Source organism: Erpetoichthys calabaricus, chromosome 8, assembly GCF_900747795.2.
Source record: "Erpetoichthys calabaricus chromosome 8, fErpCal1.3, whole genome shotgun sequence".
In the NCBI taxonomy this organism is placed as follows: domain Eukaryota; kingdom Metazoa; phylum Chordata; class Cladistia; order Polypteriformes; family Polypteridae; genus Erpetoichthys; species Erpetoichthys calabaricus.
The window spans coordinates 176,296,098-176,320,095 of NC_041401.2; the positions used below are offsets into that span (position 1 = coordinate 176,296,098).

At 38.7% G+C, this 23,998-nt stretch overlaps 1 protein-coding gene across 1 annotated transcript in view; it reads left to right on the forward strand.

Annotated features, from left to right (window-relative positions):
* noc2l (NOC2-like nucleolar associated transcriptional repressor) overlaps positions 1 to 23,998 on the forward strand; it is a 123,936-nt gene that overhangs the window by 16,397 nt on the left and 83,541 nt on the right. The window contains exons 5-10 of the mRNA XM_051931041.1: positions 9,066 to 9,180; positions 12,821 to 12,911; positions 13,204 to 13,282; positions 13,375 to 13,485; positions 18,616 to 18,729; positions 21,550 to 21,738. Coding sequence (XP_051787001.1) covers positions 9,066 to 9,180; positions 12,821 to 12,911; positions 13,204 to 13,282; positions 13,375 to 13,485; positions 18,616 to 18,729; positions 21,550 to 21,738 — 699 coding nt within the window. The remainder of the gene's footprint in view (positions 1 to 9,065; positions 9,181 to 12,820; positions 12,912 to 13,203; positions 13,283 to 13,374; positions 13,486 to 18,615; positions 18,730 to 21,549; positions 21,739 to 23,998) is intronic.

Sequence of the window (23,998 nt, forward strand, 5' to 3'; positions counted from 1 at the left end):
ACAGAAGCCCTCCTCGCAAGAAATGTCGACTCACATAAAAGAACAACGCAGCTGCACCAAGCATAAAGGCGAAAGTCCGGCGTCATCCTGTCAATCACCTGTCCTTCAAAGAAACAGCATGGCTTACAGATCTCGCAAACGCTGCTCCATCCAGATCTAAACACTAGCGTGGTGTATGTGCCCAAAAAAAGTCTAACTGCATTCTCGTACCATTGCTCGCGTAGCCTACTAAAGTGTCAGCAGGTATTTTTCGTGGCATTACACGTGTAATTTGTTAGTATGCCCTTGACGATCAAACAAAGGAAGCTCAACAGTTCACTTGTGACTTTATGCTGTAGGAAGATAAGTAAATAAATGAGCTCGCATAAAGATGCGCTATAGGTATTTATCTATCCTCTTAGCTGATTTTATATATATTATATAATAACAGTTATAAAGACACTTGTTCATGTTAATTGCAGTCTCAATTGTTAAAAATGATATTTTAAAAGGAGCATCCCACTTGAAAATACAACGATCTGACTGACTGACAGTGCATACCACTTTATATGGTTAAAAAAAAATAAAAATAACACTTTCTTTCCAGCAGGGAATCGAACTCGGGTCTCTAAGGCACAACAAGCCTGCTGCGCACTGATTGGCTGAGCAGTCTGTGTCAACTATCCGCGACTTAGTATGTATCGTGATCGTGATTTAGAGAGAATAAAAGTGAAAAAAAAACCCGGAAACTTTTACAAGTCCTATAAATGTACACCGTATGTTACAGACACAAACCAAGTGTATGTGTGTACTGTATAATGTTAACAATAAGAGCAGCTCATTACTGAAAACAGCCTTGGCTTGCACACTCAAACAGAGACTGGTAAGCAGCAGTTCAATCAAAAAAATAGAAAAAGAATACATTGAATTAATAAGGAGACAAATAAATAGTGCATATGTAAAAACCCACCCAAACCCTGACAATGATAATACATTTTTAACTAAACACAGATATAAAAGAAACAAAACGAAATGCTAAGCAACTGCCAGCTTCCTACAGCCTACCTTTAAATCCTGCTCCTCATCTTGTTTCTTCCCAGCAACCCTTGCACAATATCCAAAGCTGCCCAAATGCATAATACTCTCAGAGCTGCAGGGATTTGCAGTCCATCTTAAGTTGCGCAGCTACGTTCCTTACTCCCATGCCATTGTGTTTGGCAAAACCAAGGCTTATGTTTGGTGACATTAACAGCGTCCACTTTTTTTGTTCTTGGAAATCTGTTCCTTATAACCTTTTGCTGCAAAATTGTGACTGGGCTGGACCATTTAGGAGTCAGTTTAGCACTAAATTTATTTGAGGGTTTGGAGAGGGAATGCATCATGTTTCAGAATTTCTCACCAACCGAGAACTAAACAGGCTTGTGTTTCAGGTTGTACGATAGAGATCGGGAGTTTGTGAGGACTGTGATTGATAACGCATTTAAGAGCACCATTAATATGTCTGCTTAAAGCTAACATTGCAGGTGTCTCACCAGTAACCTCCTGCACCATTGTGATCAATGGAAACCAGCCATTTTGTCCACTCCTGATGGTGGTCTTCTACTAAGGATGTGATCGTTGTCTTTGGGGTCTGGTTCACCCGCTCATTGCAATTGGATTGGGGTTGATACGCAGTAGTCTTCAGGTGGATGACCTCCCACTTTTTCCAGAATTCTGCTGCTGAGCCAGTAAACTGTGCACCAGACACCTTTGCATATCATCAGCCAACCTGCCATTTCCTGGATCTGTGTTTTTGAGTATCCGTGGTGACCACTGAAGTCCTTGCCATGATAGTATTCTAGCAAATTGGCTTCACAGAACGTGCATTTCAAAAGTAGATGCATAAACAAAAACTAACCATATACATAAACAATAACACAATATTAATCAGCACTCTATAGACAACATTAAAATGACATGTCAATAATATTTACCAAAAAATTAATTGAAAAAAATATCAAAAAAGGGCAAACAAAAAGAAAATCCATTTTAGTCTGAGATGGAATCCTGGTTGAAACATTAGGTAGCATGCTGTGTCAAGGAAGTTTGTGCTTAAGCCATACACAATCCTGGTGATCCTATGTGAAGGTGTTTCATTCAAATAAACTGCTAGACAGATTGTGAAGTGAATATTAAGTTTTATATAAATTTAACCAGTAGTAGTAGTAGTGGTGAAGCAATTTAGCATATGTAGTGCACTGTAGTTACTTAGTGCCTGAATATACAGTAGAAAGTGTATAAATGTTAAGAGTCCATTTGTTCTTGGTCCTAGAGCTACTCCTGCATTAATGCAAATTCTGGGGGGAAAAAAGAAAAGTTGTCATCCAAAGAGTATCATTTCTGGTCATGCCTGTTTCACAGCTTATGTACACTTCACAAAATACAGTAATCCCTCCTCCATCGCGGGGGTTGCGTTCCAGAGCCACCCGCGAAATAAGAAAATCCGCGAAGTAGAAACCATATGTTTATATGGTTATTTTTATATTGTCATGCTTGGGTCACAGATTTGCGCAGAAACACAGGAGGTTGTAGTGAGACAGAAACGTTATTCAAACACTGCAAACAAACATTTGTCTCTTTTTCAAAAGTTTAAACTGTGCTCCATGACAAGACAGAGATCACAGTTCCGTCTCACAATTAAAAGAATGCAAACATATTTTCCTCTTCAAAGGAGTGCGTGTCAGGAGCACAGAATGTCACATAGATAGAGAAAACAATCTCTAGCAAACAAATCAATAGGGCTGTTTTCTTTTAAGTATGCGAAGCACCGCGGCACAAAGCTGTTGAAGGCGGCAGCTCACACCCCCTCCGTCAGGAGCAGACAAAGAGAGATAGAGAGAGACAGTTTGTTTTTCAAGCAAAAATCAATACGTGCCCTTCGAGCTTTTAAGTATGCGAAGCACCGTGCATGTCGTTTCAGGAAGCAGCTGCACAAAAGATAGAAACGTGAAGATAATCTTTCAGCATTTTTAGACAAGCGTCCGTATCGTCTAGGTGTGCGAACAGCCCCCCTGCTCAATCCCCCTACGTCAGGATCAGAGAAAGTCAGCAAGAGAGAGAGAAAAGTAAGCTGGGTAGCTTCTCAGCCATCTGCCAATAGCGTCCCTTGTATGAAATCAACTGGGCAAACCAACTGAGGAAGCATGTACCAGAAATTAAAAGACCCATTGTCTGCAGAAACCTGCGAAGCAGCGAAAAATCCGCGATATATATTTAAATATACTTACATATAAAATCCGCGATGGAGTGAAGCTGCGAAAGGCGAAGCGCGATATAGCGAGGGATTACTGTACTTAATATTTTGACAGACACATTCATATTGTGTGAAGTCTCTGATGCCCTCTGCTGGAGAAAATAAATTGCAAGGCACAGTGAAAAGACTGAATGTATGACAGGTCTGCTTAATGGGTTTTATTTTTCCAGCATATTGTGTTTTCAAGTGGGTGAAGTGAAGCTGTAGATGAAACTCTAGTTACTTTAGAACATGTCAGAAAGTGGTATTGTGACAACTTAGCGTAGCAAAATAATTTCATTTACTAAATAATCTCTCTTAACTCACTTTTACACTCACCATTTTTAGTGAATTCTGAAGTTATCAATGTTCTTTTCTGTATTCTGGAATGTGCAGCTGTTTTACCTTTTTCTCTAGTGCGGTGATGGCGAACCTTTTAGACACCGAGTGCCCAAACTGCAACCCAAAAACCACTTATTTATCGCAAAGTGCCAAGACAGCAATTTAACCTGAATATTGAGGTTTTAGTTTAGAAAAAACAACTCATACATTAACATCTTTTGTCTTAAAAGAAAAACACAATAACAGAGCTTTCAGTGATACAAACATTTTTTTATTGAAAAGTAAAAGTTTGCATTTGGCATGCTTTTAAACAATTAATGTGATTTTTGCTGTTGTATGCATGCTGATTTATATTACTAAACCACAGTTGTATAATTATATGCACGGACGCAGGACGCACCGAGGCGCAAGCGGACAGTGCCTCAGCACCCCAGAGTCAAACCCAGCGGCTTCCCAGAGTCAGTAGGTGGCGCCCAAACAACACAACCTATAAACTAAACTTGCTCTAATCCACTGTGCCAGCAGTCAGTGTGGCATATTTGAATCACATAACGGTAATTCAGTGTTAAGAGTAAGTTGAATTATGATTCCTAACAGTAAACGAGTTCTACCTAACGACACAGCCACAGAAAAACAAAAACGAGACTGCATGGATAAAAACAATAAACGGAGGCTCCTACAATGCGCTTCAGAAACACCAGAAGCAAAGAAGTCACGGCTCCAAAAAGAAAGAGCTCAACTACCGGAAATACAAAAACGAGCCCGTATGGATAAAAACAATGAACGAAGGCGCCTACAACACGCCTCTGAAACAGCAGAAGCAAAGGAGTCACGGCTCCAAAAAGAAAGAGCTCAACGATTGGAAATACAAAAACGAGCCCGTATGGATAAAAACAATGAACGAAGGCGCCTACAACGCGCTTCTGAAACATCAGATGCAAAAAAGGCACAGATCCAAAAAGAAACAGCTCAGGTATCATATAGGCGTGCAAGCAAACCAACAGAACAACGGCAGAAGCGTTTACAAGGCTTGCGCAATTGTTCATCACAAAGAATATCAGAGGAAACTGCAGAAAGGCTACAAGGTCGTTTAAAAGGTTTAAGAAAACTTTACCAGGACGCTCCCACCCTCCATCATTTTTCATTCCTCCAAAGATCGGAGGGAATAGAAACTGATTGCCATTCTTGCATTTGCGATTCTTTAGAGAATCGGGGGTTTACTGGTAATTTGTCTAACCTTGGCTCATACTTTGTAAGTTTGAGAGCAACACATGCAGCACTCAGGTCATCTGTTAGTCTGTTTCTGGTGTCAGATCCATATTACTAAACGAGAATGGTAAACCGGATATGGACGCAGGGTCGTGCCCGTGGACGCAAAAGAATTAGTGCGCAAGCGCCACACAAAGGCGCCTACATCGGGCGTCACAAAGCCCAGTAAAGTACAAAAGGCAAATGCGCCTACACAGCATGGTAAGAACCGACATAATACGCAATGCGCAGGCGTGGCTGCCATATTGTGAGTGGCACTAATGCGTAGATCTAATGAACGTGGACTCCTACAACGCGCGTCTCAAACTGCATAGGCAAAGCAGGCACGGGTTCAACACGACACAGCTCGAGTTACCGAGATACAAACACGCGCCTGCCTGCATATCTATAATAATAAAAGGCAAAGCCCTCACTGACTGACTGACTGACTCACTGACTCACTCATCACTAATTCTCCAACTTCCCGTGTAGGTGGAAGGCTGAAATTTGGCAGGCTCATTCCTTACAGCTTACTTACAAAAGTTAGGCAGGTTTCATTTCGAAATTCAAAGCGTAATGGTCATAACTGGAACATATTTTTTGTCCATACACTGTAATGGAGGAGGCGGAGTCACGTATCGCGTCATCACGCCTCCTACGTAATCACGTGAACTAAAAACAAGGAAGACATTTACAGCACGAGTCACACGCGGGAACGAAGGTAAATGACGTTAATTTTTGACTGTCTTTTAATACTGTGTAAGCATACATATTAACACATGTGCAATTAAACGTGTGCATTTACGGGGTGATTTCTCAGGCTTAAAAGCTCACCTTTTATCAAACGCGGGAAGAAAGGTAACTGACGTTGTTCACTGTCTTTTAATACTGTGTAACCATACATATTAACACATGTCCAATTAAACGTGTGCATTTACGGGGTGATTTCTCAGGCTTAAAAGGTCGCCTTTTACTAAAAAGGTAAATGCAAAACTATTTTCAATCAGTTTATTGAAACGCTCCCGTTAAGGATTGCAATAACATATTCGCGAGATAAAAGAACGAAGTAGGGGGAAATGGAAGAACAGCCGCAAACAGCGAAGAGCAAAAAATTAATTAAACAATTGAGAACGGAGCGAGTTAAGCATACAAGCATGTTCATAAGGGAAACAAAGCACGGTGTAAAACGTAAGTTTCTATTAAGTTTATAGAAACGCTCCCGCTGCGGATTGCAATAACATATTCGCGAGATAAAAGTTTAATGAGAAGACACGAGGTATAAACGAACCACACGCCGTGGCGCAACGTTAGGGGCAACAGTTTCAACCATTCTATGATCTGCTTCTCGCAACTGAAAGACGGCACATGGCGGATGTTAGCCGACTTGCTGACCGCAACGTTAGGGGCTTCAACTATGGCGCTGACGCCACATCTCAGTGCCAACACTTTGCAGACTGTACTTAAAAGACACGCCCTCCTCACTGGACAGTTAAAAACACCAATCAAACTAACGATGACATCAAGTATTACCCAATCCAAAGTAGGAAAGGAGGCATCTTCATAAAATGCGTGTGGGATGATTTGCATGAGACGCTGCTTTAAAAAAAAAATGATAAAAAAAATACGGGATAAATCCCGTCCAGTATTGATTCAAAACGGGACGCGCAATTTCATTCTCAAACGCGGCACGATTCCGTATTTTAAAGGACGGGTGGCAACCCTACAGTGCCAGGTAACCACCCATACAATCAGATTGTGATTCAGACTAGGAATGCAATGAATGTAATTACCCCGATCTACATACAAGGCGAAAGTCTTGCAACATTCAAAGATGATGGTTTGGGATAAGTACACCATACAACATAAAAGAGCTTATGAAGCCTTGAACCGAAAAAAGCTAGATCTCAGAGATCGTAAAAAAAAAAATAGGAGGTAATGTCGTTTTACTCGCTGTAGATTTTAGTGAAACATTACCAGTTATTCCACGAGGGAGACCAGCAGATGAACTCAACGCGTGTTTAAAATCCATGCTTCTCCCACGCTCGGTTATATGTCGCGTGTTCTAGGGTAGGTGCACCAAAAAATGTATACATTTAAGCATGTAATGGGCAAACAAAAAATGAGGTATACCCGAAGGCACTGCAGTAGTACTTCATGTAACTTTACTTCTTAAATGTTAATGTTTTACTGTTTAATAATTTATACGCTTCTTATATGTTGTTCAAATTCTTTTATCAAAATAACACTGACAGCGCAATGCATGATAACATGGAGTGAATACACCATACGCATCCGCCCACGGCTGCCCTGCTGTGCGCAGATAGGAGTTGATTCTACAATAAAATAAAATAAACATAAAAAGAGTAAAACAATCATCACCCATAAAGCGTGTGTGTGTGTGTGTATATATGTGTATATATATATGTTGATATGTGGATGTGTATATGTATATATATATATATATATATATATATATATATATTTATGTAGATATGTATATATATGTGTATATGTATATATATGTTTATATGTGTGTGTGTGTATTTTATATATATAAAACACAGCAACACTCATAACAATGACAACACAATTACATTGACAATCATGTTACGTTATTTTTAAAATGTTTCCTTTTTTTTTCATTACCTCTTTAACACACTACTTCTCCGCTGCGAAGCGCGGGTATTTTGCTAGTAATTAATGAACGCAAGTGCCTACAACGTGCGTCTGAAATGACGCAAACCAGGCAGAGACTCCTCCAAAAAGAAACAGCTCGACTAAACGATATACGAAGTGAAACGGGAAACACTACAGAGTCCGCTGTGCTCCACAATGCACCGCATAATAGTTCGGAAAGAGCTTCGTAGTAAGAGTGGAGAGACCCACAGTGCCATGGGCGAACGCTCCGTATTAAACATACGTCATCCTCACACATCCAATCTATACAGCATAGGTGCATCACATTACAGTTATGCATTATTAACATTACGATAAACATCACAGTATCGCAAACAAATGCAAATTATTACTCGAAAAAGGGAAAATATAATCAGGTACGTACGGGGCTCCGTGTTAACAGTGGAGAGCCCCAGAGTGACACGGGCGAGCTCTCCGTATTAAACGTGCGTCATCCTCACACGTGGCTACCCAGCGGTCACGGGTTCAAAACGCCGGGGGTAGGCGAGCGAAGCGAGCAGGGGGCAGAGCCCCTTTGTTTGATATAATTCAAAGCTGAAAACAGCTACTCACAAGCATAAGATGATCCAAACAAAGTAAGGAAAGCAATCCCAAGTGTTTCAATTGACTTAAAATTATTTGGCAGAGAATTCCACACTTTAAGGCTGTCCTTTGTCATCCCTTCTGTCTTCTCAAGTGTTTTACGCAGGTCTTCCCCATTGACCTTCGTTCCCGTTCTCTCTTTTTTTTCCCCTTTCCATCCACCTTGCGCTTCTATTATATATTATGGGGACGTGGATCAGGTGTGGCGATTAGCAGCTCCTGGCAACAGTTACAGATGCGGATGACTCCTCACCTGTGCACTTAAGAGAGGACAACCCGCATCATGAAGCTCCTGGGAACCGCTCCGGCCGCTCTACCATGCCCCCCTCTAAGCCGTGAGTGCGGTGACTATGAAAACTGGCCTTTTCAGTTTTGAGCTGTGGACCTGCTGTACCACATCCCCTCCAACCTAGCTCCTCTCCAACCCCACCACGGGAATTGCCTTCACCACAGACTCAACAGGCTGCCGTCCACGCCACACCCTCACACCGCATGTGTGCCACCCGCTTTACCCCAGACAGGAGAGGGAGGAAGCGCTCCCATTGGGTTGCTGGGCAAAGGGCCAGGTGATGTGAGAAATGTCCTCCGGTGCGCAGGGAGAGTGGGAGGGGAGCAGCCCGGCCCTGCGTCCCTCTGGCTTTCTAGTAACAAACTCTGCGCTGGAGCGACGCCCACAGAGAGGGCTCTGAGTGCCCACTCTGGCACGGGTGCCATAGGTTTGCCACCACTGCTCTAGTGTATATCATAAAGTGCTTTAATTATAATCACTTTTTTATTACATGTTAATTCAAATCAGTTTTTATCTCACATTTAGTATAACTCTTCAGCACTGACTTCTGTGTTTATTTAAAACAGTAGTATTTAAATAGTAAAAGATATTTTAATGCATGTATAGATAATTTGAGATATTTGATTCACGGTACATTATCATTTAATATTTTAACAGTGTGAACTAACTCCAAAGTTGTTCAGAAAGATCACACAAGCGTTTAAGGCGGCAGTAGCCATTACCAAAGGCGACAATAGCATGTTGGGCAAATACAAGGTGGAAGACAGCATGGGTATGTAGCATAATTTTCTTGCTTTTTTTTCTTTATGTTTAAAAAATAAATTTAGACATTTGTGTAAAAAAAAAAAAAAAAATTATGATCCCAGTGATTTATACTTGTCTCCTTAAAAATTTTCAGCAAGTAATAGTAAACCGATGTTCCAAAATGATGGTGGTGTAGTTTACTTCAAATGGTCAATGTTGAAATTTTTGTGAACTGGCAATCTAATATGCCTAAACAAGTGCTATTACGTTAAGTGCAAGCTAAACAAGAATTTTGGCATTCTAAACTAGCAAAGAGATACAGAGGTACCAAAGAAATTACAACTGTGTACCAGATTCATTTGGAAATTATCTCCACCAAAGCAGACTAGTAAATAATAACATGCCAAAGTTATGTACTGTAGGTAGTGAAATTGAACATTAGGTAACTTTTAGTTAGAATTCATAATTTTAAAATTTAATGTTAATGCTGTTGGCACCCTGCTCAGGATTGGTTCCTGCCTTGTGCCCTGTGTTGGCTGGGATTGGCTCCAGCAGACCCCTGTGACCCTGTGTTTGGATTCAGTGGGTTGGAAAATGGATGGATGGATGGATGTTAATGCTGGATGGGTATTGTGGGTTGTAGCACACTTTCTTGTGCTGGTCACAACATCACTGTACCTGAAAATGCTAAAAACAAAATAAAGGCTTGTTAGACCAACAGTGAAAAGTATTACTAAAGTCTAAATGTTAAAGATTCTAAGAAAAATGTTAGTTGGGTGTAAATAGTTTAATTTAAAAACCTGTAATATACAATCAAGTCGACATCGGAATGTTTGAAGGGAAAAACAGTACATTTTGAACTGACACACCTGTACTCCACTGAGCTGTTTTGGAAGGACCTAATACTTGAAAAGAATGTCTTAGATGTAAAACAGTTCTAGAAGGAGATTCTTTTGTAGCACTTTAGAGACTGATCATTAACTACTGAAGACAATGCTTGAAAAATAAGTATTAATTTAATTTTGTTAGTCTACAGTATATTGGTAGATTTTTTAACATTCCTTATATAATGATGCAGAAAATTAGACAAAGGGGCAAGTACATTATCCCGGCATTACATTTTAACCTATTTTCACCCTTATTGGATTGAATAAGGAGGAATTAAGATGTGTTTTTTTTTTTAACTAATTAATTACTAATGTGTTACATTATCATACATTCTGAAATATTGCATGATCCACATGTCTGCTTTTTTATTATCTTCTCACACAACTCGAGGAGAGATGACATTGAATTAAATTGGTATATACTGTGCATTCAGATATATACTATACATGCCCATCCATGTGCACAAAATAACCCATAATGACAAAGTGAAACATATTTTCAGAAAAGTTTTCATTTTTTCTTTACAAAATTAAACTTGGAAATCTTTCATGTATGTTTTCAGGCATTTAATTCAGAACTTTGTAGAAGCCCCTTTGGCAACAATCACAACTTTGAGTCTTCGTCGGTATGTCTCAGCAAGCTTTGCACACCTGGCTTTGGGCAATTTATCCCATTTTTCTTTGCTTCAAAATTAATTCTTTGAAGTTCAGTTTGAGTAGATGTGAAGCAACCAATACAATAAAATGATTAGGATATGTAAGAGATTGTGATAGATTATTTGTAAAATGTTTAGTAAAAAATAACCTACAAATATAAAAAAAAAAAATGAAAAATATAGTGAATATAGGTGATCTTCAGGTTGCACAAAAAAATAAATAAAGCACTATGGATAGATGAATCTGAAATTAACTCTTGGCCACAATTACACATGCCAACGTACTGAATTATGAAAAGTACTCAGAAGTGATACTTCAGCAAAAGTAGAAGTGCTTTGTCATATTTTTACTTCTGCTGAAGACATATTTCAGAAAAAAAAACTGTTTTTGTAAAAGTAAAAAATATTTCCTTTCAAATGTAACCAAGTACCAAAAGTAAAAGTACATTTTATTAAAATGAGAAGGTGCAAGGTTTTGTTTAGCGAACACAATACATTTAGACATTACTCACAAAATGTATGTTTGCTACAAAAATGCATTTCAGAATAATGTATCAATCATGCCTTTGATCAGAACAAAACTGCTGTTAGTGTCACAGTGATAACCTGAAGTGTGGTACTACTGTGTGTGGATATAAAACTTGCACTGTGCCTCCCCTATCATGATACCTGGCAATAATAGATGAGGCACCTCTACACCTGAAAGAGAAATAATAAAATTTAAAAATAAGAATAAAAAATTAACTAAACATCTCACAACCTTATCACTTAATTAGATACACTTTATAAATAAATTGAGTGAATCAGCAAAGATTAGGTTTACTTCAGTGAAGTAAAGATGGATTTTAAAAGGGCAATTATTACAATAAATAGTAATACAACAATTTCAGAATTGTGGTTTATCTTTAACAAGAATTCGGTTATGAAAGTTGTGTTTTCCTTTGCTCAATTTGGTAACCAATTTTATCTTTAAATGACCCACTCAAGCACTCATGTAAACTATGGAATTAACCACAATTAAACTCAAGGCATAGTATTATATCTCCAGCATAACCAAATGTATATCCGTTGTCTCATATATTCATATTTTGAATGCATTTCTTTAGCGATTGTGGTTCTAGTAGATTCTTGGGGCAGGGCAGTGTCCCATTAGCTTTCACTGAGGTAGCAACAAAATATCTCTGCTTGTAGGTAAGCTGATACCACTTTTATTAGCACTCACAACACCCCACACACACATACAGTATATAGCACATTTTCATACAAAGAATGTAGCTCAAAGTGCTAATAAGATGTCAAAGAGAAAGTTACAAGAAATGAATAAACAAATAAGATTAGGTAATAATATTGACAAATAATTAAATAAAAAAATCTATATGATCTTATAAAACATATATTGTTTTTTGAGAGCAGAACAACTTCTGGACCTCACATACAGGGCAAAGATGTGCATAGTTTTCCAGATTGCTGACACTGACTGTGGCAAGTCTTGCCTGTATATTTCTTGATGTTATCCTGGGATACTTGGAATATTCCGGAGAGCTTCTTTCAGTCAGCTCCTGGGCTGACCTGACCCCAGTAGATTGTCAGTGGTTTGAAATTCAGTTTGTGTGTAGATTATTTTTGTACAGTGGGTTTATTGACTACAGGTTGCTTGGAAATGGTTTGAATACCTTTGCCAGACTCATGGTAAACAGAACTCTTTCAATTTTGGCATGGTGTTGCCACACACTTCCAACTGCTAAGACTAAACCACACAACTGGTTTCTGATGTGTACATAAGATAGCACCATTCAAGTCCTATCTAATGATGTTTTACTAGTATCTACTTATACCTGTTTTGGTGTACCCAATTCTAATTTTAGCTATTGGACACAATAATATAGATGGAAGCATGCTACCTTTTTCTTCACAAAGGAACTTAGTTAAATAAAAACTCAAACAAAGTTATGATTTTTTTTTTTCTTTAGTGTTGTTAATATCCAAAAATGTTAAAAAAAAAAGACAAGCCCTTTCATGAGAAAGTGTTATTTAAACCATGTTTAGAGAATTTGATAATAAATTAATGTTTAACTTTGTACAGTTATATCTGTCCTAATACTGAATTAATTTTGTATTTTTCCAGTTTTTAATGCCCTCGTTTCATTATGCGTACAAGATCTTTTTGGTCCACTTGATAAGATGCTGAAGTTGAAGCCAAACAAGGATACTAAAAAGTAAGGCTGCCTAATGATGTCGGGTGTATTGATCACAGCTACTGATGTAACATTTTATGCCTTCAATTGAGAGCATTGAAGTTCTGTTTTCATAGTGAAAAAGTCCATTAGTGTTTATAATAGATATTTTTCTTGGATTACATTGATATCTTCTGGGGATTTTTTTTGGGGGGGATGGGTGATGTTTGAATGGAAAAACAATTATAATGATTAAAAAATGAAAACTAAATTTTTAATTTAAAGATTTTTGCTTATTTGCTGACTTTTCTTTTTAATGGTCTTTTTTTCATAGGCTTGTGCTCCCGTCATCTAGTCCCCGATGGCAAAGATTACAAATTGATATCAAAATGTATTTGCTGAGTCTTGTTCAGGTAGATGAGGGTGTAATTTATATTCAATATTTTCAAATTTGTTTTAAACCGTACCATTATTACATTTATGGTAACACTTATTTTTTCCTCAGCTGTTGTCCTGTTTAACGGAATCTTCTGTGATAAGGGCAGTCTTAAGGCATTCCATCCAACTAGTCTCCTTTTTTTTGTGCCTTCCAAAACAGTGTAGGCTTTTTCTGAAGGTAAGATTGTTCTTGCACACATGAGCTATATGTGTATATTGATTGCTTTAAAATCTTTTGTGTAGGTCTATTGCATTGCTTACAAAATATATTTTTGTGTGAAACTTTTGTTTATGTTTTTAATTGGCTGAAGCTGACCACACGCTTTAAATACTTGCCATTTTTTTCTTTCAGCAGTTATTTTCTTAAGACTTGTGTAACTGGGTAGAAGGAAGTAATAGTCTGATAAACTCTGAGGAAATACTTCATATGTTGTATGCACAATGATAGCAAACAACTTAATGGAATGATTGCCTCAAGTATGTTTGTACATTACAATATAAAGTGCATATAGCTTGCGATCTTAATACTGATGCTCATAGTATGAAGTCGTCATACCCCACTCTTTTGAATCTGTATGTATAGAGAGGGATAGAATTTTTAACTGATTCAGCCGCTGATGAACATGCCTTGTCTGCTATGTCGTGGATCTTGTAGACATTTCATAATACATTTACAATTTTTCCTTTATCTGGAGTAAATGTTAAATTAAACAATCTGCTCCACAAAATTTTATCTGAAGAATTTCCCAAGTGAAATCCATCACTTGAATCATATCATTTCATGTCATAAAGTAAAAAAAGTGATTGCTTTTCCCTGATTTTAAGGTTGACATGCATTTCTCACAACAGACTGTCAATTAGTCATACACATCTTTAATTCAAAAATATCAATATTATAGATGCTACACTAGTGGTTGTTATGGCATTGGAAAAGCTGTATTGTTTAATATTGAGTAATGCAATAAGTTAAAACATAGAAGTAATGTTTTATAAGTCATGGATATTGCTGCTAGATTAACACTAGAATCCCTAAAGTCTATGAAAAAACTCGTAATCCCAGGCCACCTTAAATTCCTTCGCACCTCACCATTAGCGTCTTTTATTTTGCAAATGTGTTGATCAGCACAAGCAGCCTGCTATCCCATCCTCCCCACCACCGCAGCTCAACTCGGGGGGCAGTTCTCTCAGCTCAGGTCTTGTTTATCTGGGTGTGAGGTTATTATGGAAAATATTATGGACAGGAAATGCAAGAAACATTGAACACATACCAAAATTGAACTGCAGTGAATTATTTAGTTTCATTAAGAATTATCTCTCTGTTCCTTGTGTTTCTTGTTAACCTAACTTGACCACCTGCCCTATTCAAACTGTCTGCACATGCCTGATTTTATAGATATGATATTTACAGATTTTGTATACAGTTGTGCTTGAAAGTTTGTGAACCCTTTAGAATTTTCAATATTTCTGCATAAATATGACCTAAAACATCATCAGATTTTCACTCAAGACTTAAAAGTAGATAAAGAGAAACCAGTTAAACAAACGAGACAAAAATATTATACTTGGTCATTTATTTATTAAGGAAAATGATCGAATATTACATATTTGTGAGTGGCAAAAGTATGAGAACCTTTGCTTTCAGTATCTGGTGTGACCCCCCTTTGCAGCAATAACTGCATCTAAACATTTCTGGTAACTGTTGATCAGTCATGCACACCGGCTTGGAGGAATTTTAGCTCATTCCTCCATACAGAACAGCTTCAACTCTGGGATGTTGGTGGGTTTCATCATATTAACTGCTCGCTTCAGGTCCTTCCACAACATTTCGATTGGATTAAGGTCAGAACTTTGACTTGGCCATTCCAAAACAATAACTTTATTCTTCTTTAACCATTCTTTGGTAGAATGACTTGTGTGCTTAGGGTTGTTGCCTTGCTGCATGACCCACCTTCTCTTGAGATTCAGTTCATGGACAGATGTCCTGACATTTTCCTTTAGAATTCCGTGATATAATTCAGAATTCATTGTTCCATCAATGAAGGCAAGCCGTCCTGGCCCAGATGCAGCAAAACAGGCCCAAACCATGATACTACCACCACCATGTTTCACAGATGGGATAAGGTTCTTATGCTGGAATGCAGTGTTTTCCTTTCTCCAAACATAACACTTTTCATTTAAACCAAAAAGTTCTATTTTGGTCTCATCCATCCAAAAACATTCTTCCAATAGCCTTCTGGTTTGTCCACATGATCTTTAGAAAACTGCAGACGAGCAGCAATGTTTTTTATGGAGAGCAGTGGCTTTCTCCTTGCAACCGTGTCATGCACACTATTGTTGTTCAGTGTTCTCCTGATGGTGGACTCATGAACATGAACATTAGCCAATGTGAGAGAGGCCTTCAGTTGCTTAGAAGTTACCCTGGGGTCCTTTGTGACCTCGCCGACTATTACACGCCTTGCTCTTGGAGTGATCTTTGTTGATCGACCACTCCTGGGGAGGGTAACAATGGTCTTGAATTTCCTCCATTTGTATACAGTCTGTCTGACTGTGGATTGGTGGAGTCCAAACTCTTTAGAGATGGTTTTGTAACCTTTTCCAGCTTGATGAGCATCAACAACTATTTTTCTGAGGTCCTCAGAAATCTCCTTTGTTCGTGCCATGATACACTTCCACAAACATGTGTTGTGAAGAGCAGACTTTGATAGATCCCTGTTCTTTAAATAACACAGGGTGCCCACTCACACCTGATTGTCATCCCATTGATTGAAAACACATGACTCTAATTTCACCTTCAAACTGCTAATCCTAGAGGTTCACATACTTTTGCCACTCACAAATATGTAATATTTGATCATTTTCCTCAATAAATAAATGACCAAGTATAATATTTTTGTCTCATTTGTTTAACTGGTTTCTTTTTATCTACTTTTAGGACTTGAGTGAAAATCTGATTATATTTTAGGTCATATTTATGCAGAAATATAGAAAATTCTAAAGGGTTAACAAACTTTCAAGCACAACTGTAATATAACTTTCACAACCAGTCACCAGCCATAGCAGAAGTGGGTTTTTGTCAAAGAAAAGTTTCATTATCTAAAATGTATGCAGGCAATTACGTGTCAAGTTATGAGAGAGGGGAGGTTGGGAACATGTACTGATATAACATGTTGCCACACCCATCACACAACAAACCACATCAGTATCCCAAATTAGGACACGAGCGCAGCCGTGCAACTAGTGACCCCTCAGCACCACATTAGTTTGAATGGAATGGAATGGAATAGTGTGAGGTTTTTTTTTTTTTTTTTTTTTTTTTACACAGTGGCTGGAGTGCCAGTCTTTCCACCAACCCCTGTGTTTTCCCTACAAGCTGGAACACCTGCTTGCAGGGCTGGATGCAACTTAATGTCATACCCAGGATGAAGCAATTGTAGGTTAAGGGCCTTGCTCAAGGGCCCAAGGCAAGGCAAGGTCATGGGGTTCAGCAGCTGTGGAGCATCTGTTGGTAAAGATACTGATCTTGACATTGCTGACAATGCTGTGATTTTCGCAGAGTCAATAGAGGCTCTGATCGGGGCTCTCGAGAGACTGAACGAGGAGTCTAAGTGTCTGGGCTTGTGAGTGTCATGGATAAAAAACAAGATCCTGGCCTTAAATGACCTTGTGGGCACAGCCTTCAGCAGTGTGTCTGTCTGTGGAGGGAGTGTCTACCTTGCCGAGAGGTTTACTTATCTTGGCAGTGACATTCATGGTGAAGTCAGTATACGGATTGGGAGAGCATGGGGGGTTCATGAGGTCACTGGAAAGAGGTGTGTGGCACTCCTGATATCTGTGCAAAAGGTCGAAGGTCCATGTGTTTAGAGTCCTGGTGCTTTCTGCCTTGCTATTTGGCTGTGGAGCATGGACGCTATCCAGAGACCTGAGATGAAGACTGGACTCCTTCGGTACTGTGCCTCTTCGGAGAATCCTTGGGTACCACTGGTGTGACTTTGTGTCGAATGAACGGTTGCTCACGGATTTCTGAATGAGACACATTACCTACATTGTGAGGGAGCGTCCGTTACGGTACTACAACCATGTGGCTTGATTCCCCAAGAGTGATCTGGCTCCCAGGATCCTCATTGTTGAGGACAAAAGCAGTGGGACCAAACCAAGGAGACACCCACGTAACACCTGGGTGCAGCAGATAGATGGTCATTTCCGGAGGATGGGACTGGACTGCATCTCTGTTTCATCATGTGGTGGGTGTAGCAACGTGCTGTACTGGTGCGTGCTCCCCTACCTGACCTGAGTCTTGATGTGAATAGAATAATGTTTTTTTTAGGAAATCATTTCTTTTTAATACACACTTGTTGCTACTGGATAGTAACATGCTTGTTAGACTGATGTAACCTTTTCACTGCAATTTCAGAGCACAATTCTAATTTATCATTTGATATAAATCACCTTGAATGTCTAAAGATGCTGTTGGTAAGCCATTGTGTACCATGTAAGTTAATAAAACTGTATCATATAAATTAGAATTAACAGAGGCAACATTTAACTGGGCATGAAGTTTTTCAGGATAGAAAAAGTATCAAAAGTATTAATATATTTCTTCTTTGATTTGATATATTTTTATCAGGGTACAATAATTATCCAAAATTGTTTACTAATTAATAATTACAGCTAGTGAGATTAAATTATGTGTCTAAGTTAAATTTTATCTAATCAATCATGCTTATAGCAAAACCGTTTGTTCTCTGTTTTACATGAAGTGCCTAGAATGTTAGAAGTCATTAAACATTTCCTATTTCTAAATAGTCTTCCTTTTGTAAAAACTGGGCAAATACAATTATATTTTTCATGTTGTTGTGTTTATTCTGCATTTATATTCAGTGACAGTCTGCATTGGTAAAACTGGATTGATGATAACTAGTGACCTTCAGCCATTTCCACCATCTGTTGGCACTATTTGTCCATTCTGGCACACTCTGTATATTTTTCTTCAGTGATGATCTTGCCATCTGTAGGACCAAACTGGTTAGCTCCAGGCCATTTTGGGACTGTAGCTTGAAGCACTGTTAAAATTGCTTCCACTTGATGTTCACTGTAGTGTTTCTAACAAGGTGGCAGTACTGAGTGAATATTGGCAACCCACATAACATAAAAATGAGAAATGATAAGTTGTAAAATGCATCTACTGTACAGTGAGGCTTTGGGATTTTATTAGTTTGTATGAAATACTGCCATGTTTTCAAGAACATTTTATTTGTTTGCACATTTTTTTTCTTCAAATGTAATATTGTTTTTTTTCCTTTGTTTTTAGCAACTGATTATCCATTGGAGTACAGGTGATGAGACTGTCAGAGTTTTGTCATTCCTTGCTCTGAATAAAATCTGTAGGAACAAGCAAGATGTGTATCTTAATCCTGTACTGAAGGTATGTATTGTGAACTTAAATTTCAAATTCAATATAAGTCAGGGTAGACCAGTCTGCCAGTTTATATTAATTTTAAATGTGGTTGTGTGCTTAAGCACAAATTAAGTTTTTTGTTAAATTTAAAATCTGAAATAAAATTATCCTGCTTTGAAATTGTGCATTTAGTAAGTTTCTAATACTGTGTGTAATAAGTGAGCCAAAACCTATAAGAATATTTCCCAGTGTGCTGTGCCATTCAATGTGATTGGTGAGTTGATGCAAACAGGAAGGAAAGTCAGGAAGAAATAGTTTCTTGTGCTGTTTTAGGCAGTGGTGGTGACGTTGGCAGTGTGAGTGAGCAAAGTAGGGGAAAAAATCCTCTGGTGAGTCGGAGTGCACAATTAATCAGAAGAAAATTTGATATTTCTTTAAAAAAAAAACAAAAAAAACGTTTCACTCTAAAAATGATACACAAATACATTATACCAGTATTTACCTAAATTGTCAAAATTTTTAAGTATTTAGTGATAGTGATTTTTGGCTATATTACCCACTCCTATAAATAACTAGAGAGGTTAATCAATAACTGCGTTCAGTTTCTGCTTTTTCCTCCACTTTTTAACTGTTGGGTGACAGTTGCATGTTGGTTTTTGCATTGGTCTGGTGTTCATCACCTGCAGAATTCTGAAAAATGCTCTATTCCTTGCTCCCAAAGTTTAATTGCTATTTTCTGGGTGCATCCAGGTTTGCTGGTTACCCCACTTAAAGTTGGTTTTGGAGCAGAAATTATTATACCCATATGCATGTAGAAAACATGTAAATATTGATTGAAGAGGCAAGAGTAATTTTCTAAGTTGTTTGTTCTTGCTTTGTAGTTGAGTAATTATACAGAATGTAAAAGTAGTAGAGAACAGTATACAGTTAGGTCCATAAATATTTGGACAGAGACAACTTTTTTCTAATTTTGGTTCTGTACATTACCACAATGAATTTTAAATGAAACAACTCAGATGCAGTTGAAGTGCAGACTTTCAGCTTTAATTCAGTGGAGTGAACAAAACGATTGCATAAAAATGTGAGGCAACTAAAGCATTTTTTTAACACAGTCCCTTCATTTCAGGGGCTCAAAAGTAATTGGACAATTGACTCAAAGGCTATTTCATGAGCAGGTGTGGGCAAGTCCGTCGTTATGTCATTATCAATTAAGCAGATAAAAGGTCTGGAGTTGGTTTGAGGTGTGGTGCTTGCATGTGGAAGATTTTGCTGTGAACAGACAACATGCATTCAAAGGAGCTCTCCATGCAGGTAAAAGAAGCCATCCTTAAGCTGCGAAAACAGAGAAAACCCATCCGAGAAATTGCTACAATATTACGAGTGGCAAAATCTACAGTTTGATACATCCTGAGAAAGAAAGCAAGCACTGGTGAACTCAGCAACGCAAAAAGACCTGGACGTCCACGGAAGACAACAGTGGTGGATGATCGCAGAATCATTTCCATGGTGAAGAGAAACCCCTTCACAACAGCCAACCAAGTGAACAACACTCTCCAGGGGGTATTTGTATCGATATCCAAGTCTACCATAAAGAGAAGACTGCATGAAGTAAATACAGAGCGTGCACTGCAAGGTGCAAGTCACTCATAAGCCTCAAGAATAGAAAGGCTAGATTGGACTTTGCTAAAGAACATCTAAAAAAAGCCAGCACAGTTCTGGAAAAGCATTCTTTGGACAGATGAAACCAAGATCAACCTCTACCAGAATGATGACAAGAAAAAAGTATGGAGAAGGCGTGGAAGAGCTCATTATCCAAAGCATACCACATCATCTGTAAAACACGGTGGAGGCAGTGTGATGGCTTGGGCGTGCATGGCTGCCAGTGGCACTGGGACACCAGTGTTTATTGATGATGTGACACAGGACAGAAGCAGCCGAATGAATTCTGAGGTGTTCAGGGACATACTGTCTGCTCAAATCCAGCTAAATGCAGTCAAATTGATTGGGCGGCATTTCATGATACAGATGGACAATGACCCAAAACATACAGCCAAAGCAACCCAGGGGTTTATTAAAGCAAAGAAATGGAAAATTCTTGAATGGCCAAGTCAGTCACCTGATCTTAACCCAGTTGAGCATGCATTTCACTTGTTGAAGACTAAACTTCAGACAGAAAGGCTCACAAACAAACAGCAACTGAAAGCCGCTGCAGTAAAGGCCTGGCAGAGCATTAAAAAAGGAGGAAACCCAGCATCTGGTGATGTCCATGAGTTCAAGACTTCAGGCTGTCATTGCCAGCAAAGGGTTTTCAACCAAGTATTAGAAATGAACATTTTATTTCCAGTTATTTAATTTGTCCAATTACTTTTGAGCCCCTGAAATGAAGGGATTGTGTTACAAAAATACATTAGTTGCCTCACATTTTTATGCAATCGTTTTGTTCATCCCACTGAATTAAAGCTGAAAATCTGCACTTCAACTGCATCTGAGTTGTTTAATTTAAAATTCATTGTGGTAATGTACAGAACCAAAATTAGAAAAAAGTTGTCTCTGTCCAAAAATTTATGGACCTAACTATAATTTCTGTCAATTTGTTTTTCATTTGGATGACAATTTTACAATTTTTAAGGATTTTTCTATTTTGTACGTTAAATTTTGTCTGCATTATGTGATTCCATAAACCTTATCAGTATTAGGGAGATATTGTGGTTCTAAATATGCCTTTTTATATATGGTATTTATCTTTTACCATTAGTATAGATTATTTAACTGTTTTTTTTAACATAAACTGACATTTACCAAATCTGCCTTAACTTTGTTCTGTTTCCCTGTCCTACCCATTCACAGCAAATGTATATTGCCTATGTCAGAAACTGTAAATTTACATCACCTAATATGCTTCCAATGATCAACTTCATGCAGAGGACTTTAACAGAAATGTATGCTCTTGACACACAAGCATCATATCAGCATGGTTTTATTTACATCAGGCAATTGGCTATACACCTTCGAAATGCAATGACCATGAAGAAGAAGGTATGTGTTAATCAGTTTTATGAAAAAAATGTATATTCACATACTTGCTGTTAGTGCACACACACAGGCATGACAGCTTGCAAGTGTATATTGTGCAAATCAGACAAACTGTTAATCTTAAAGTTCACAGTTTGGTGTGGAAAGGCTAAGTGTGACACTAGAAGAAACACTGTTGTCTAACAATTTAAATACAGAATTAGAATAGTAGTTGTGGGAGTGTTGTTATTGGGGAAAGTTATAAGATAAATACAGGTAGTAATCATGTATATTTATTATTATATATATGCATAACTCTGTAAAATAAGCTTAATGTAAAATCAAAATATTCACCCATTTTTAATTTAAGGGTGTGAGGAATTGGAACCTGTCTCAGTAATGCGCATATACCCGCACTTGATAATATTGGGGCAATTAAAAATTGCAGATTAACATAACACACATTTGAATGAGGGAGTACTCTGGGATTGGGAAATCATATAAACCTCACACTAGTGTTGGATTGATACTAAAATTTTGATTTCATTACCATTACCAACCTTTGCAGCTCAGTATCGGTACCAAAATGATACTGAAGTAAACAATGGATGACTTCCTGGCCCAAACACACATGCTCCTCCCTGCTCTGCATATCATAATTAGGACTGGGTTTCTCTTGGAGTTCCAGAATCTTAACTTATAAATATTGCTTAAAACATCATGGGGTCTGGTTGGGTTGAAGAACTGTTGAGTTACCCTTGCAGTTCTGATCACGTTGATTTATAACAGAGTGCAAGGTGCATGTACACAACCATTTACTTCTGGTATAAAAGTAACATAATACTGGTATAGCACCTTTTTAAAAAATTGGGTTTTTCGATACTTTTTTAGTGACAACCTACCAGTGACTGTGAATGTATCAAGGAAAGACAAAATGCAGTGGCAGCATCAAGATGCAAGCTTGTACTGCAGCAGCTGGTCAGACAAGGCAGAATCATAGCCAGGTTGAGCACCACAGTGCTACTGATCCCAAAATTGCAGCTGGTGAGAGCGAAGAGCACCAGTCTTCCCAGCAGGATTTGAAATATAACCACAATGGACAGGGATCAGAAATAACAGCATATCTTTTTCAGTTGATGGGGAGAAGATCCCTTCCTTATGGCAGGCCAACCTGTGCAAAGTCTTGGAAGGCTTTACATGGCCACTCTGTCTGATAAGCATATAGCTGCCTCTTTTACATCTCAGCTCTCAGACAACCTGAGTAAGATTGACCAGAGTCTCCTACCCGGGAAATTTAAGGTTTATTGTGATCAGTTCCAGTTCACCTTATACCCACCCCTGATGTGGCCCCTGAAACTCCGACATCAGCTCCTCAAAAGTTGATATGATGGACTCAAAAGCCAACAATTACATCCAGAAATAGCTGAGCCTTCCTCAATGTCTTTCCAACACAGCAAGTTTTGGGAGAAATACCTTGAACCTTCCAGTGAAATCCATTGGTTTGGGTTACAAACAAGACAAGGTGAGGCTTGTGTTCAAGCTGAGAGATTCACCTGACCTGTCCCTCCAAAGTAGCAATTTCAAAGTTTGCAAAGGATGCAAGTGGAATGCAATGCCTGGCAGTAGACCAGGCTATACTGTAAGCTGACTGAAGCAACAGGAGATAGTTGCAGTGCTGCAACCAGGCAGGACTGGTCTTGGATGGGGAACGGCACATAAATTGTGGTCCAGAGCCTCCAAGAAGCAGTGGAACCCGGTGATATCAGGTTGTGAAGATGGTCTAGTACGGCTACAAAATAACAGCTGTAAGGCAACAACAACAAGGGAGCTGGACAACCTGGGAGGCTGTGATCAACAGGACAATAATGTGGATGGAAATGTGGAGGATGCCCCAAGCAAGGCAGAGCTTCCTGATCAGGGCCACTTATGACATCCTTCCAAGTCCTTTGAATCCGAGACTCTGGTATGGCTCTGAAGAGATCTGCCAACTCTGTGACTCACAGAACCTGAGTTTGCAACATATCCTCTCTGGTTATACGGAAGCATTACTGCAACCCGAGTTTGCAACATATCCTCTCTGGCTGTACAGCAGCATTACTGCGGTATAGGTGATGTCACAACCTGGTCCCTAGTAAGCTAGCTGAAATCCTAGAGAGACAGAGGTCGAAACCAAACAGGACCAGCCCAGTACCTTCACAGCGGCTGATCCGTTTTTTCAGGCAAGAGTGCAAGTCTCAGAACAACAGCACAAGGATGTAGTCCCTCTTATCACCTGGAGGAGAGT